This window comes from Polypterus senegalus, chromosome 1, assembly GCF_016835505.1.
Source record: "Polypterus senegalus isolate Bchr_013 chromosome 1, ASM1683550v1, whole genome shotgun sequence".
Lineage (NCBI taxonomy): Eukaryota > Metazoa > Chordata > Cladistia > Polypteriformes > Polypteridae > Polypterus > Polypterus senegalus.
Genome location: NC_053154.1, coordinates 313,175,747 through 313,193,935, shown reverse-complemented (window position 1 = coordinate 313,193,935; position 18,189 = coordinate 313,175,747). Strand labels below are relative to the sequence as shown.

The window sequence follows — 18,189 nt, the reverse complement described above, 5'->3', positions numbered from 1 at the left end:
AGGTCTGTCTCTGAGAGGCCGTATCTCGAGCTAGGGCTTGCTGATCGTAGCTTGGATGTAGCTTTAATCTTCGATTCTTTCGGACCCCCCTTCTTGTTGGCCATGTTTATATGTGCTTACATATACTGTAGCAGTCCCTCTCAGGTTGAATAAATACAAGACATCTCAGGATATCTCAGGATAATTAGCAAATAATATGAAAAATAACACCGCTGCTAGCGGAGCTCCACTTCAGACATCCATCTCTTGCATCGGACGAGACCAACCCACCACCACCATTTCCATTTTGCAAAGTCAACTATCATCTGCCCTTCAACATTTTTCTCCATAATGCCATACCTGCCCATCACCTCCTCATCACCACTGTTCTCTTCGCCAATATGACCTTTAAGATCTGCTCTGATCACCGTTCTTTCTTTTTTGGGTATACCCTCCACCATTTTGTTTAACTCACTCCAGGCATCTTCTTTCTCCTCCATCTCACATCCCACTGGCTGGGCATATACACTACTGACATTTAACATTATCCCTTCAGTTTCCAGCTTTATGTTCATCATTCTGACTGACATTCTCTTCACCTCCGAAACACTCCTAACATATTCTTCCTTTAAAACTACCCCTACTCCATTTTTCTTCTTGTCCATGCCATGGTAGAACAGTTTGCACCCACTTCTGATACTTCTAGCCTTACTCTCTTTCTACTTGGTCTCCTGTACACACAGTACATCTAACTTTCTCTGCTCTATCATATCGACCAGCTATCTTCCTTTACCAGTGGTAGTGCCAATACTTAAAGTTCCGACTCTAAACTCGACACTCTTTCCTTTCCTCCTCTCCCATTGTCTTTAAACCTGCTTTGCCCAGCAGTAGTATAGTTTTCACCGATACCCTGCTTGACAGCAGCATTGATGGCTGTTGTTGGTGACTTGGGTCTCAATCTGATATGGACATTCTGTTTCTCAAGTGCATGATTGATTTGGCATTGGTTTTATGCTGTATGCCTGTCCTGACACAACCTTCCCTAATTTTCCTGAACTTGGGACTGGCACTAAGACAGCATTGGCTTGTGCGACCCTGGTGGCTGGGTTTAAGAGGAGACATAATTGATGTGTTTAAAATTATGAAGGGAATTAGTCCAATGGATCAAGACCTGAATCTAATTGAGATCCTATGGGATGTTATGTGTTGGTGCAGTCAATGCTGCCAAGTAGCGCAGGTCTGGGAGGAGACACTGTACTACACTACTGAGTCACATTATAAGTTGCTGTGATGAAATTCACATAAGTTGGATCAGCCTGTGATTTCAATTTTTGACTTTGATTTTCAGTGTGAAGTTGAGTCGACCCTCAATGGGTTTGTGATTTTGGATTCCTCAGTAAAGATTTTCTACTTGAACTCGAGATCTGTTCATCGAGATCCAATGTGTGATTTAAGTGTTCCCTTACTGTTTTTGAACAATATATATCTGGCTCCCTGCACAAATTATGGATTTAATACCCCAACTGTAAACATAGTCTGGCTATCAAAACCCACGTGAACTCTCACATAATAAGTATGACCTAGCAGAAACAAATTGGACTTTTTGGTGCCAGTAATTCACTAAATAATGCATGTGGAATCTACAAACAGTGCCAGTACACTTCCTGGTTATCTAACCAGGTTGCCAGAGAGTTTCAACATCCATCTCACAGTAATGAGGATATCATTAAGGCAGTTAGATCAGAGGCACAGCTTTATTATGTTTTATTAATGTGATGTTCAGTCTAACCCATCCGCTAGAACTTGAATTAAATTGCAGGACCTTTGCACAAGATCTGTTTATTGATGGTAAACAGGAAATCCTTGATCTTTGATTACAAAATTATTATTATCAGACTTGATGGAAATATTGGATCTTAACAGATGGTACAATTCTATGATTGTGAAACTAGTTAATTATACTGAAATACTTGTATATCTTATGATGTATAGTATAATAACAATGAATGGTTACATTAGGTTCTGTATAACTTTATCTTCTGTACACCCTGATCAGGTTGTTCCACATTCCATCACTGAACACTCCCTTGGCCTTCTGATCATAAATAAGATATGTGGCTGGCAATATGACTTTAAGAAAGAATGAAACTTTGTTCACCAGTCGATCTTATTGTCATGAGACTTTAAATGATATTGTGTGCTCATGTAACACCTTCTCTTTGCATCTCTGTCCATCTCTGTGAATGACACAAGGCTGAGCAATATTCATTCACTTTATGGTTATGCTGATTCCATCCACATATGTCACACTCCATGGTTCATCATCAGTGACAGGACATTTTTTTAAATTATGGAGGTATTTTTTACCTTGTAATTCACTTCTTTTGTGTGGAAGTAACACATTTTTCCTCTATGAGATACCTAAGCATTCTTGGTCAGGTACCAGTGGATACGGACAGTGCTCCATGATGGAAGGACACCATTTAAGAATTAGGAATAAAGGTACTCAGAAATGCAATGGAGTTAGAGCAAAACATAATCCAAAATACTGGAGACCATATCAGCCAAGTGCAAGTGGAAGTCAATCTCACCAAAGAGACTGCAATACTTCTAACCAGGGCTTTCACCAGATCACCTGAATACACAGTATACTGTGTACACTTGGTGGATGTTCACAGTTTCATCCTCAATAGTATCCTGATCCTTATGTAACCTGGTCAGGTTTCAAAATGAAAATATAACTGTTTTCTTTTTGTAAATAAAGTTTATTGAAAGAATTGGGATACAAGTTGTGGGGGTTGGGTAACATTGAGTATATATATGGGTCACCTGATTGAAGAAAGGGGAGACCGCCATTGTAAGATAGTTAAACAGCAGCTGTAACCAGGAAAAAGAAAAGTATAGTTTCAGGCAAACCGCCGAAACAAGGAGAAGCAAGAGAGAAAAAGAGTTTGTGGCCAGCAGAGTCGTAGTTGAGGCAGCACGCCGCAACAAGACGTAAAGAAAGAGTGGCAGAAAGAAGAGTCATAGTTGAGGCAAAACGCTGAAACAAGACAAAGAGAGGCGCTGTTGAGGCAAGACGCCGAAGCCAGACGGAAAGAACGAAAGAGAAACGAGAGACACCATTGAGGCAAAACAATGAAACAAGACAGAGAGGCGCTCTTGAGGCAAGACACCGAAGCCAGGCGGAAAGAACGAAAGAGAAACGAGAGACGCCATTGAGGCAACACGCTGAAACAAGACAGAAAAAGAAATAAGAGGCGCTGTTGAGGCAAAAGGCAGACGCTAGATGGAAAGGCAGAAAGAGGAACTAACTTTAGCGCACGGCTAAAACATAAAAGGAGTTGCGTGATAAAGGGAAAGCCGGCTTGCAGGACAAAAAAATGCAGAAATGGATATCAGCGAGTAAAGAGGGTGTTTGAGAAAAGAGGGAGACGGAAGCATAAAGGAGGTACCCGAGTATAATGAGGAAGATATAAAACAAGGTCGGTGTTTATTTTGTTTGTTTGTTTTTCAAGTGGCTTGCATAAACGTTCAAGTGAAGGGGCCAGCGCTTGTTTTTGTTTGTGTGGCCACTACGCACCCGAGCTACGGTTGGGGCCCCCAACGGAGTGAGTAACATTTACTGACTGGGTAAATAAGTCCTGGGTGAGCTCACCAGTAGTTTCGGACACAATATATACTGTATCGTTGTAAATAATTTAGTGTTTGTTTTATGTATTGTATGTATATATTTGTAAATACTTTAAGTTTTGGGAAAACTGTTCATGTTCAAATTAAGTAAAGAGTTTTGTTTTATAAATATCTGAGTAACAGTGCTTGGATTGGGCATTACCGGGTTTAAAGTGGGCTATAGTGATCCTGCCAACAATAAAGGTGGCGACACCGTTATAAAGAGCTCAGGCCTTTGCCTACCGATAAAGGATTGGTGGTGCAAAGGGGTTACACTTATCATCACCCATATACAATGTTGTTTTTTTAAAGGACAATTGACTGTGTTACTCTACATCTAATATTAGTTTTGGAGCTTTGAAACCTCCAAAAATTTGAACATTATCCAACTTCCTAGCATATTGGAGTGAGTATGGACAGGAGAAAATTTTTATTAATTGATTCTCCTTAAATTATCTGAGTGAAGATGCCTGTGTTAAGCATTGGAGAAGCAGTAACCTTGTCTGCACATCAAAGCACTACATACCTCTTTTCACCTGATGGGAAAACAACTGTCACCTAATGGATAAGTACAGCTTAGTAAATAATTGTCCTTTAAAAAGACTTTCAAACAGGCCATTTCTATCTTTAAAGATAAGCTAAAGAACTGTTTGGTGCCAAAACACTCCTTTCAAGATTTTCGGACATGAAAGTTGAGTTTATTACTTCAGATGCACATTTCCAGTGAGTCAGGGAGTGGCACCTTATTACATCTGATAACTATTGATCAGCAAAGGACTAACAATGTATACAATATTTGCTGATACCAGCATAGGAGAGAGTTTCCCCCCACACAAAATTACAGCAACCCAGGTAAGCAGAGAGCTGAGGAGACTTCGTCCCAGCAAAGTAGTGGGTCCAGATGGAGTATCGCCATGACTGCTGAAGGCCTGTGCGTTGGAGCTGGTGAGTCCTCTGCAGCGCATCTTCAACCTGAGCCTGGAACAGGGAGAGTCCTGAGGCTTTGGGAAATATCTTGTATCACCCCTGTCCCAAAGGTATCACGACCTAGTGAACTGAATGACTTCTGGCCTGTTGCTCTGACATCACATGTGATGAAGACCATGGAGCGACTGCTGCTGCTTAACCACCTGAGGCTACTGGTCCGCCGCACCCTCGACCCACTGCAGTTCGCATACCAGGAGAAGGTGGGAACGGAGGATGCCATCATCTACATGCTACACCGATCCCTATCCTACTTGGACAGAGGCAGTGGTGCTGTAAGAATTATGTTTTTGGACTTCTCTAGCGCCTTCAACACCATCCTACCTCTGCTCCTTAGGGACAAGCTGACTGAGATGGGAGTAGACTCACACCTGGTGGCATGGATCGTGGACTATCTTACAGACAGACTTCAGTATGTGCGTCTCAGGAACTGCAGGTCTGACATTGTGGTCAGCAACACAGGAGTGCCGCAGGCGACTGTACTTTCTCCAGTCCTGTTCAGCCTATATATATCAGACTTCCAATACAACTCGGAGTTCCGCCACGTGCAAAAGTTCGCTGATGACACTGTTATCGTGGGTGCATCAGGTGTGGGCAGGAAGAGGAGTGTAGGAAGCTAATCAAGGACTTTGTTAAATGGTGGGACTCAAACCACTTACACCTGAACACCTGAGCGTGGTGGATTTTAGGAGGACCAGGCCCCTCATGGACCCTGTGATCATCAGAGGTGACTGTGCAGAGGGTACAGACCTATAAATACCTGGGAGTGCAGCTGGATGATAAACTGGACTGGACTGCCAATACTGATGCTCTGTGCAAGAGAGGGCAGAGCCGACTATACTTCTTAGAAGACTGGCGTCTTTCAACATCTGCAATAAGATGCTGCAGATGTTCTATCAGACGGTTGTGGCGAGTGCCCTCTTCTATGCGGTGGTGTGCTGGGGAGGCAGCATAAAGAAGAGGGACGCCTCACACCTGGACAAACTGGTGAGGAAGGCACGCTCTATTGTAGGCACGGAGCTGGACAGTTTAACATCTATGGCAGAGCGACGGGCACTGAGCAGGCTCCTGTCAATCATGGAGAATCCACTGCATCCACTGAACAGGATCATCTCCAGACAGAGGAGCAGCTTCAGCGACAGACTGCTGTCACCGTCCTGCTCCACTGACAGACTGAGGAGATCGTTCCTCCCCCACACTATGCGAATCTTGAATTCCACCTTGAAACGTTAACATTATACAAAGTTATTGTCTGTTTTTACCTGCATTTTATTACTATTTAATTTAATATTGTTTCTTTGTATCAGTATGCTGCTGCTGTATTCTGTTGCTTTCGTCTTGGGATTAATAAAGTATCTATCTATCAGTGACCCGACATTTGCGAGATAGACATATGAGCGCTGACAAAATAGCACCCATTAAAACACGGCGTGAAAATCGCGCTGACAAAATCGTGAAAGTTTCATTAAATATGAATTACTAGTTTAAAGCATATATAATAATGTTTATTTTAGAAGTCAATATTATAAGACACGGCACGCAGATAGTCCTTAAGATCACGCTCTGCATATGTAGGAAGAATTGCAGCAAGACATCTTGATAGTTGAGCATATTTAGACACATGGTGATAGGAAACAACGGGTTTGCTCGTCAATTGCATCTCAATCGACCAACATAATTGTCCTCCCAGTAATCATAAACATTCTGGAGATTTTCGGGTCTACTCTCACTCAGTTCATCGAAAGCAGACCCAAAATCTTCCGGAGGAATGAAACTCAGTGCAATTAGCATCTTTGAATACAGTTATAACCTAGCACATAATGTGTACATAATGCGCACGTACGCGTCCCACTCTCTTGGCCTCTCTCGCGATTTTGTCGTGGCGAATTTGTCATGGCGATTTTGTTGGCGCGCATTTGTCGAAAACCAGTTAGCGAATTTGTCCGTCGCGGTTTTGTCGGCGCTCATATGTCTATCACGCTTTTGTCGGTGAGCCCTATCTATCTATCTATCTATCTATCTATCTATCTATCTATCTATCTATCTATCTATCTATCTATCTATCTATCTATCTATCTATCTATCTATCTGTATAGTGCCTTTCATATCTATCTAGCTAGCTAGCTAGCTATCTATCTATCTATCTATTGTGAGCTGGAGGGCTGAAAGGGAACTTCCAATATGGGCATAGGACAAAGGGGAGCCCGAGGAGGCTTATAAGCAGAGACAATCTGGCAGTCTGGACATGAAGTACAAAATCGTTCAACATCTTTTCCCATATTAAGCCAATAAAATCGTTTTGATAACCGGTCTCTAGTTTTGTCGGCACCGAGGTGTCCCCAAGATGTGTGAATGTGCCAGATGCAAAACAGTTTCCCTATGTGCTTCAGGTACCACCAGTTGTTCAATAAATTCCCCCTCCAAATGATCTGAGATCACTCTGAAAAGGTAACCGTCCTTTTCTATAAAGTGTGGGGTTTTCACACCCCCGGAATTACACTCTTGGTAATAAGAGTCAGGAATGTGAATAAAGCTGAGGGGGAGGGTGTGAGCTGGAGGGCTGATCGCATCCCAAATAGATACAGATGCCCCTGGGAAAACCACAAACCCTGAAACACTGACTACCCTCACATTGCTCCTTATCCTTGCACTATAATGCGTAATACAAGCCTCGCGGTACTCCGACTTATAAGCCTTGCGCAGCGCCTGTCAGTTTTGGGAATTGATTGTTTGCTTTTATCTCTGACTTGTCATGGAGCACGTTTAAGCTCATGTGTTTGCGGTGTTTGAATAAAAATCCTTCTTGTTTCTACAACCTCCTGTGTCTCTGTGCAAGTCTGTGTCCCAAGCGTGACACTATCTAGCTAGCTATCTAGCTATCTAGCTATCTATCTATCTAGAATGTGCATCACTGATGGGATAATGTCCAGGCTGACTCCTGCATTTCATCATATATTACTCTCTTAGTGTCTGACCATGCAAATAATTCTGCTTTGTTATTAGGATTTACAAAATGCTGCATACAATGGAAATACTAAAAGATTATGGAAGATGTTTCCTTGTCACTGCCAGAGTTATTTGCTTATGTAAATTCAAATGTTTTAGTGGAAATTGCGTGTCTAAAGGATAAGCACATCCCTGAACCTGTGGAGAGACTAACAGTTTCCCTTTTATAAAACCAGAAGAGCATCACCTGTGCAGAGTCTGAAACACCTTATAGCACTGGAAAATAAGACTGGACAAAAATAACAGAAACATAGTTGATTTCTTTATTATCTGCAGTTTCTGTTTAACTGATATAAAGATGAAGATTACATTAAATATTAAAATTTTACTATTGTAAAATGATTTATAAATTGTATAGGGAGAAATACTGCTTAGATTAAATAGGCTGAAATGAAACAAATCACCAGGACAAGATAATATTTATCCTCAAGTACTTAAGGAGGCCAGTGAGTACATATATAAACCCTTGACACATATTTTTAGGAGATTCTGAAGAACTGGAAAATGGCAAATATCATCCCATTATATAAAAAGGGTGACAGGGCAGATCCAAGAAACTGTAGGCCAGTAAGCTTAACGGGCATCACAGGAAAATTAATGGAAGGAATTATTAAGGATAAGATTGAGCAACACATGACAAGGACAGGAGTTATTCTGGACAGTCAGCATGGGTTCAGAAGAGGGAGGTCGTGTTTTACTAACATGCTGGAATTCTATGAGGAGGCAACAAAAGGATACGATCAAAGTGGAGCAGATGATGTTATTTATCTGGACTTTCAGAAAGCATTTCATAAGGTGCCACATGAGAGGTTGAGCATCAAACTAATGGAAATAGCAGTTCAGGGTGATGGTTGTTGATGGGTGCAGAATTGACTCAGACACAGGAAGCTGGGGCTGCTGCTAAGTTTAATATTGTCATGCTTGGGTCACAGAGATGCAAAGATACACTCAGGAATTTCTAGAGACAAAACCTTTATTCAAAATACTTCAAACAAACATAAGTCTCTTTCAGGAATGAATCGAGCTCTGTGTGTAGTCGGAGGCCACATGTAAGTCTCTAAATTAAAAGAATAGAAAATCTTCCCCTTCATATGGGGTGCGCCTCGGGAGTGGGACCCCCAGTTGAAGCAGAGGATGTCTGGGGAAGAAGAGATACAAGTCACTGAGACAAAAAGGACATGTGCTGTACAGGCTTTTAAATGTTCGAAGATATATAAATAAATGATTTGGATATGAATATAAAGAACAAGCTGGTTAAGGTTGCAGATGATACCAAGGATAGGCGGATTGGCAAGTATTCTTGAATCTATTGTGTCATTTACAGAGGGTCCTTGACAGCAGAAAGCCTTGGGCAAATTTGTTTCAGATTAAATTTAATGTCAGTAAATGTAAAGAATTACACATATGAAGGAAAAATGTGAGGTTTGAATACACAATGGGAGGTCAGAAAGTCGAAAGTACACCTCATGGGATGGATTTGGGATGCAGTGGACTTGACATTATCAACTTCCAAACAGTGCTCAGAAGCCATTAAGAAGGCTCACAGAATGTCAGGTTATATAGCACCTTGATGTGTGCAGTAAAAGTCACAGGAGGTTCTGATCAGGCTTTATAACACACTGGTGAGGCCTCATCTGGAGTCCTGTGTTCAGTTTGGGTTTTCAGGCTACAAAAAGGACATAACAGCACAAGAAAAGGTCCAGAGAAGAGCAACCAGGCTGATTCAGGGGCTACAGGGGATGAGTTATGAGGAAAGATTTAAAGAGCTGAGCCTTTACAGTTTAAATAAAAGAAGATTAAGAGGAGACCTGACTGAAATGTTTAAAATGATAAAGGGAATTAGTACAGTGGATCGAGACGGTGACTTTAAAATGAGTTCATCGAGTGGACACAGTTGGAAACTTGTTAAGAGTAAATTTCACAAAAACATTAAGACGTTTTTCATCACACAGACCAACAAGTAGTGTGGTAAACAGGAAGACTTTAGGGACCTTTAAAACTTGGCTTGATGTTATTTTAAAAGATATAACTGGATAGGAGTGATGAGCTTTGTTAGGCTGAATTCCCGATTTTGTCACCTTTTTCTGCTATTCCAATGCTCTAACACAGGGGTGCAAAAAAAATTATTTTAAATGTTAGTCTATCATATATCCTCCCTATGGCATTTGCCACTTGATTGACATACAGGACGGCCAGTCTGAGATCTCTTCTCTTCTAACACACTGGTCATCCCACACGCACAATCGAATGCGTGAGCTACTGCAAAACTCCAGCTATCTAAGTGATCTAGTTAGCCTTCCAATTTATATCGACTAAAGAAGGGGTTTAAAAAAAAATGGTTGTTTATGGGCTGAATGTGGAATTGGAAGAGGATTTTTTTCTCTCACAATATCACAATCGAAGTGCGTTTGTCTGATCTGTCAATCTGTCATTGCTATTCCAAAGCAGGAAAATGTGGAAAGGTACTTTCGAGCTGTTCATAAAAACTACGAAACTGACTTCCTTCCGAAAAGCGATCTGACAAAGAGAAAGGAGAGGGAACTAAAATCACAGTTAATCAGACAGCTGTCATTTATCACTCAGCTGAATTCAAAAGCAAAGGTGCACACACCGAAGTATCGTTCCAGGTGAGTCACTCGATCATTAAGCATAACAAGTCCTTCCAAGATGGAGAGATGATAAAAGAGACATTCATTGAGGCAGATGGCTAGGAAGAAATTCCTGCTGAGATTTCGAGACCACTGGCCAGAGAAAAAGGAGTTTCTCCTTGTCATTAAACATGCAGAATACAAGCAACTTAATAACGATCAATGGCCGCTAGTCTTGGCATTTTTATTCCGATCTGACCAACATGTTGAATGAGCTTAATTTACAGCTGCAAGGAAAACAGAAAACCAATATGGTCAATATGATTAGCTCAGTTAATGGTTTCAAATGAAAAATGCAACATCTGTCCTCAAAGCTGCAGAAAGCTGCATCGACTTGATTTGGGGAACATCCAAAACCTCGCGTCAGAGCTACACAGAGCAGGTTGAAAATTGTCAGACTTTATATAATGGAAAAATGGTAACGAGTCGAGTGTTGCCAAATGTAGCGGAGTGAGAGTAGCGTTTCTTCTTCACAAATGTTCTCAAGGAAAAGTGAAAAGTATGGTGCAGTAAACTACTCTTAGAAGCACAATATTTTTTTAAAGTTACTCAAGTAAATGTAAGTCGTTACTACTCACCTCTGATACTCAGTATATATATATATATATATATATATATATATATATATGTATATATATATATATATATATATATATATATATACGTATATATATATAATTTTTAATGTAGGTAGATCATTTCGACCTGGTCATTTTAAAAGTAGCTCGCAACCCGAAAAAGTATGGGCATTCCTGCTCTAACATATGCCCATCAAGCCTGAAACAGTGACAAGCAGCTCAGGCATCTCCAGACTATCAGAAGGGGTTTAGCAGCCTGGAAAACACAACATTTAGAAGCCTGTGCAGAGCGTGGGACAGTGGTGTGGACAGAGAGCATTTATCTATAAGCACTTTGCAGATGCTTTTCCAGTGCTGAGGCAAACTGGGCCAACTGTGTGTCAACCAGCACGTCCTGGATATAATCCAGATATTAGAAATGCTCAAAGAGTTGTGGAAAGTGTGGCAGATTGTGGCTTCCATTCCATGCCTGTTTAGAATTATTACTTGTGAATATTATAATGTCTCTGATGTTACATGAAAAGTATCTTCTTCTAGTAAAAGCTGTCTCAATTGCATGAGGGGTTGGTGTCTATTGGAACAGCCTCCTTCACTCCTGTCTGTTGTCAGAAAGTCATTTATTTTGTTTTGGCAAGCTTTTTATTAACCAGATGCCCTTCCTGATGCCAGTCACATTTCTCTTTTTTAGCCTTTGACTAAAACGTCCAGCTACCAGGTAGCACAGCGCCATAGTGGTATTTACTCACTCTGTGGCTTAGAATCAGAGCAGTTTTCCTTCTTCTGGACAGAGCTGTCTGCCAAGGCCAATGATCCTGGTCTACTCATGTTTTATTTCAATTTAGCTTGTGGGTCGCATGGAAACCAGTTTAACATGGTGGGCCAGGTGGAGGCACTAAGACCCAGCCTTGGACATTAGACACATGTTAAAAGTCTGTGTCCATGAGGCATCACACCTCATACAGTGCATACATAGAAAGACTGTACAACTTGGCACAGTTGTTTCTCTGTGATAGTCAAAAGTAAAGATAGATAGATAGATAGATAGATAGATAGATAGATAGATAGATAGATAGATAGATAGATAGATAGATAGATAGATAGATAGATAGATAGATAGATAGATAGATAGATAGATAGATAGATAGATACTTTATTAATTCTCATACTCCAGCAGCAGCATACTGATAATAACAATATTAAATATCAGAGTGATAACAATGCAGGTATAACAGACAATAACTTTGTATAATGTTAACGTTTATCCCCCCGGTGGAACTGAAGAGTCGTATAGTGTGGGGTCTCCTCAGTCGGTCAGTGGAGCAGGATGGTGATAGCAGTCTGTCACTGAAGCTGCTCCTCTGTCTGGAGATGATCCTGTTCAGTGGATGCAGTGGATTCTCCATGATTGACAGGAGTTTGCTTAGTGCCCTTAAGTTAAGTTAAGTCCTTAGTGGACTCTTCCCCTGAATTGCTACCGTAATGACCTATTTAATGATGAGAAAGATCAGCTTCAGAGCGGTAAATTATTACTGAAATGTTATAGAATTGTTCGGCTTCAGTTCAGTTCCTAGGGAGAAAAGCCTACTGGCACTCATGTCTGAATTTCTTAACTTTAAGGCTTATTTCCTGTTTGAGACCGAGTTGAGCCTTAACCATTTTCTTGAGTCAGGTATAATAGTTAATATAGTTGTATAATGTTAATGTTTACTCCCCCGGGTGGAATTGAAGAGTCGCATAGTGTGGGGTCTCTTCAGTCTGTCAGTGGAGCAGGATGGTGACAGCAGTCTGTCGCTGAAGCTGCTCCTCTGTCTGGAGATGATCCTGTGCAGTGGATTCTCCATGATTGACAGGATTCTGCTCAGCGCCCGTCGCTCTGCCACGGATGTCAAACTGTCCAGCTCTGTGCCTACAATAGAGCCTGCCTTCCTCACCATTTGGTCCTTGCGTGAGGCATCCCTCTTCTTTATGCTGCCTCCCCAGCACACCACCGCGTAGAAGAGGGCGCTCACCACAACCGTCTGATAGAATATCTGCAGCATCTTATTGCAGATGTTGAAGGACGCCAGCCTTCTAATGAAGTATAGTCTGCTCTGTCTTCTCTTACACAGAGCATCAGTGTTGGCAGTCCATTCCACTTTATCATCCAGCTGCACTCCCAGGTATTTATAGGTCTGCACCCTCTGCACAGTCACCTCTGACGATCACAGGGTCCATGAGGGGCCTGGTCCTCCTAAAATCCACCACCAGCTCCTTGGTCTTGCTGGTGTTCAGTTGTAGGTGGTTTGAGTCGCACCATTTAGTAAAGTCCTTGATTAGGTTCCTATACTCCTCCTCCTGCCCACTCTAGATGCAGCCCACCATTGCAGTGTCATCAGTGAACTTTTGCACGTGGTAGGACTCCAAGTTGTATTGGAAGTCTGATGTATGTTGGCTGAACAGGATCGGAGAAAGTCCAGTCCCCTGCGGCGCTCCTGTGTTGCTGACCACAATGTCAGACCTGCAGTTCCTGAGACGCACATACTGAGGTCTGTCTGTAAGATAGTCCACGATCCATGCCACCAGGTGTGAGTCTATTCCCATCTCTGTCATGCATTTTAGGTAAATGTTTAGGTTAGCTCTGGCTGTTGAAAGAGGCTAAAAAGTAAAATGACAAAAAATTAACAGGCTTTAATGATAATGACATCGATATGTCAATCCTTCTATTAAAGTTTTGAACTTTCTAGTTTCATCACAGGTTCCCAGTAATCCAAAACCTATCCTAGTGGCACCCTGGGTAAGGGAGGTACCAGTCAATCACCTGGCACAGTTACACACACAACCACACTCACAGTAATGTAGACTGTGTTCATCAACCTGTGCTGTACATCCATATATTGGAGAGGAAAAAACAGAAGGACCTGGAAAAAAAGGAAAAAGACAAACAAATCTGTAATATTTATGTTAAAAATCCTTGGCATCACCATGTGCAGGACCTACAAAAGGTGTTTACCCCCTTCTCACATTTAGTATAAAAGAAGTTGACTTAATTTTGCTTTTCTGTCAATAGAAAAAAGACAATGTCAAAATGAAAAAAAGATCTCTGCAGAGTGGTGCAAATGGAAATATGAAACACAAATGAATGTATCTCATCAGAATTCACCCCTTCACTGTCACACATCACTGGCACAGCCCATTGGCTTTAGAAGTCTCATCATTAGTTCGATGGAGGTCATCTGCAATGGGGTTTCTGTTGATCATATCTGAAAGGTCCAACTTTTGGTGAGTCGATTAGTAAGGAGGTCTGACCAAACAATGAAGAGAAAAGAACACAACAAGAAACAAGTCAGGGGATGGAGACGAGAAAATCTCCAAGTCATTGAATACCCGGTTAAATCAGTCAATAAGAAATGGAAAGAGTAGGACAGAGGTGTAAATCTGCAAGAGCAGACTGTCCACGAAAACTGGGGAAGACAAGTAAGGAAAGGTCACTGAGAAACTTCTGGGAACTCTGAAGGAGTCACAAGGTAAAGAGGCTGAGACTGGGGAGACTGGGCAGACATCATCTGTGCCCAAGTGCTTCATCAGCTGCTGCCTGGTGGGAGAGTGGCAAAGACAAAATACATTTATAAATAAAAAACAGGAACAATGGACAAAACACACAGAAGGCATATGGGAGTCAGCTGGAAGAAAGGTGCAATATGAATAAAATGCATTATTATTATTATTATTATTATTATTATTATTATTATTATTATTATTATTATAAAGGTCCTATGGTCAGAAGAGGCTAAAATTGAGATTTTCTTTAAAATATCCTGGAATATACCTTTAGAAAGTTAGAAAAGGTTTTTTTTTTTTAATCTATCCAATGTCCTGACCCAATAACAAGTAAGCAAATTCTAACTGGATGATAACATACATACAGTACCGCAAGATTGTTACAGTCTGCTTTATAAATAAGACTGTGGCAAATTGTTGGAGTGGTGTTCTTTTGAAAGTGCTTTGTGAAATAAAAACTCTTCATTGTATTTATATTTGTATATTGTGGAATGCATTGCTGTGTCCGGGACCCTCTGGCGCCCCCTTGTGGTTATTAAACGTCAACTGGATGATAACAAACATAAAAGACTGCAAGATTGTTACAGTCAGCTTTATATATAAGATTTGTAATTTATTATTTTGACAAGTTTAAAATATTATTATTTTCTTTAAAATAGTGTTTTTTTATTTTAAACCTTAATCTCTCTTAAACTGAAAATCTGATCATTTATGTATGTATGTATGTATGTATGTATGTATGTATGTATGTATGTATGTATGTATTTATTTATGTATTTATTGATTGATTGGGCAGACCAGTGTTATTTAGTATTTAATATTTGCAATTAATTTAGATTGCTTTGAAGAGAAGAGATCTGTTTTCACTTTGGCAAAGAAGATAAATTAATGCGGAATAAAAATAAAATGTGAACACTTTTATATAAATATACTTTTTATAGTCACTGTTATACTATGGGATCTTCTGTTCAGATTGGCAGAAGCCTTAATCATTGATAATTTCAATTAAAAAAATGTTTACAATTCCTGCTCAAAATAGGAAGCTTTTTCACAGATTCAGATTTTTGACATTACTTGTCTTTCATCCATTATTTTATTAAATCTGCTTGTTACATATTTAGGGTTATGAAAGCCAAAATCTATTGTGACAGCAGTAGGCCAAAGGTAGGATGACGATGAAAAGACTGTTCACAGATGGAAGACCAAGCAGACTCCACACTGATGGTGACCAAGCCAAGTTTAAACCCAGAGCTCTGTAGCTACAAGCAGTAGCCCTGACCACCATAATGCCACTTCATTGGTGACTCCAATCTGACCAAACTAAGTGATTATTTTCTAAACTCTGGATTGGCACTTCTACTAGCACTGGCTCCTGCTTTCACCTGATTCTAACAAGATGAGCTCTTCATCCTCACTGCAGCCCTGCATGAGACTAAAAGAGATAAAAAAATGAAGCAAATTCATATGATTGTAATAAATCACTGACTTTATATCATTTTTGTCCTGAATTTCATAGGCCGTGATTGTCACCTCAAGGTGGCTCACCTTTGGAGATGACCGCTCTGGGCCGACCCTTCCAGGTGGGGATGCTCTATGACAGTCACAATGACTCCCTCATTCCAGGTAAGAGCAAATTCAAGATCTTATGACTGCCCTCTCAAAAGAAAACCTGCAGTGATATCTTGGAATACAGATTTGATACGAAGGAAATTGGTGTTTATTTTTGCTTTGTGTAATTTTGTTCTTTTCACCAGGTGTCACTCTGTGGGATTTGGAAAACCTCATTAAAAACCTCAACATTAAACCACAGAAGAAAACACAATTCAAGGTCATCACGTCATACTCCTTAGATGAGAAAACCACTGGCTTAAATACGACAGCCTCCCTTAAAGCGAGCTTCTTGTGTGGCTTGATTGAGGTTGATGGAGCTGCCAAGTACCTCAATGACACCAAATCATCCAAACGACAGTCCAGGGTCACCCTGCACTACAGCACGATCACCAGAATGGAGCAGCTCAGCATGAGCCACTTAGGGAATTAGAACGTCATTTATCCAGAAGAGTTTGAGCAGAAATTGTCATGAGCCATGTTGTCACGGTTGTGTTGTATGGCACTCAGGCTTTTTTATATTTGATCAAAGCAGCTCTAATGAGGAAGAGAGTCGAGATAAAAAAGGCAATTAGAAAAATTAATTAAAAAAATATTTCCGTAGATGCTGACAAGGAAACTTCTGACCATCTTAACTGCACAATCTATGGTGATTTTTGCCTTGATCATAATTTGATCATGAAGATTGTCAGATGTCATGAAGATTTACATCAATTTGACAAAGCATATTGACAAAGATGATGAGCTCGCTGTGCCCGTCCAGGGGCCTCATGCATAACGCCGTGCATAGAATTGCACTATAACATGATATAAGCACAAAAGCCGAAATGTGCTTACGCATAGAAAATTCCAGATGCAGGAATCTGTGTGTACTCCATCTTCCACGTTCCTCCACTCCATAAATCTCAATCAGCATGAAAACTAATGCACGTGCATGCGCCTTCTGTCCCGCCCCAACTCCTCCAGGAATTACGCCTCTTTGAATATGCAAATCAATATAAATAGACCTGAATCTCAGCGTTCTGTGAAAAGACAATGGGAAAAACACGGGGGAAAATATAAGAATTTCAGCGAATACCAAGTGTACTATTTGTACTATTTGTTGGTTTATACAGTGGTATAATCAACAAAAGGAGTTGATCGAGTGACATAGCGTGTTGGAGAAACAAGCTCAAGTTCACAAAGTTGCACAGTGCCCGATATAAAAAAGAAGTTGTCAGATATCAAAGTCGCTGTGAAAAGGCAACACGTAGCCCACCGTCTGAGTGTCATATGGAAGCTTATTAGGGTACAGAGAAAAAAAAAGGCACAGAGTAGGAAAAAAGAATGAAATGTCAACTTTAATCTTGACATTTCCACTTTAATCACGTAGTTTATTTTGTCATTAAAGTAGAACATAAACTTCATCTTAAAATCGTTTAATTAACTAGTTTCTCAAATCCCATCGTAACTAACGTAGCACGTTAAATGCTTTGTTTGCATTTGACCTTTAATGTGCTCTATGTGTGTGAATCATACGTGCTTCTGTTCTTTTTCTTTCTCCGACAGGACACAAAATCCATTACATTTGTGATATTACAGCTCTCTGAATAACTAAAATATTGAGATATATATATGATATATACATGATATCTTTTATGATGATAAGAGTTAAAACATGTTATTAAACGGGGAACACGGTGCGTGATTGTGCGCGACCACCGATGAAATTATTGTAGCAGTACTGTCTCTTTCAAACATACTATCCTCCAATTCCTGTCCTTACTTTTCTTTCCCCAAATACCCAATCGCCACACAATCACCTCTGTAATAGACGTTAAGCCCTCTGTAAGTTTAGAATTTTTCAAAACTTTTAAGGAACATTGAAATATCTTCATAGTACGTGTTTAATTGTTCTATCCGTCTATCCTTCCAGTGTTGCGCCAGCCTCAGCAAATATACAGAGCAAGGCAGGAACAATACGTGAACTAGCTAGCGCTGTGGCACCGTGTCCTCACATGTTTAATTATTAACAATACAGATTATTTAAATGAAGTTAAAGTTTCATCTGTATAATATAATCAACATATTTTGCTGCATTTCACCTTAAAAATGATATCATCATCATATGTAAATACGCACTTTATAAAGTGGCTCAGGTTGTGCAATATTATAACTATAGTGCGTGCAAGTTTACA

The 18,189-nt window shown here is 40.4% G+C and overlaps 1 protein-coding gene across 1 annotated transcript in view; it reads left to right on the top strand.

Moving 5' to 3' along the window:
• Nucleotides 1-16,445, top strand: part of LOC120516442 — a 38,036-nt gene extending 21,591 nt beyond the window's left edge. Inside the window, 2 exon segments of the mRNA XM_039738139.1 lie at nt 15,941-16,027; nt 16,159-16,445. Of these exon segments, the coding sequence (XP_039594073.1) occupies nt 15,941-16,027; nt 16,159-16,445 (374 nt within the window).
• The last annotated feature ends 1,744 nt before the right edge of the window (nt 16,446-18,189 follow it).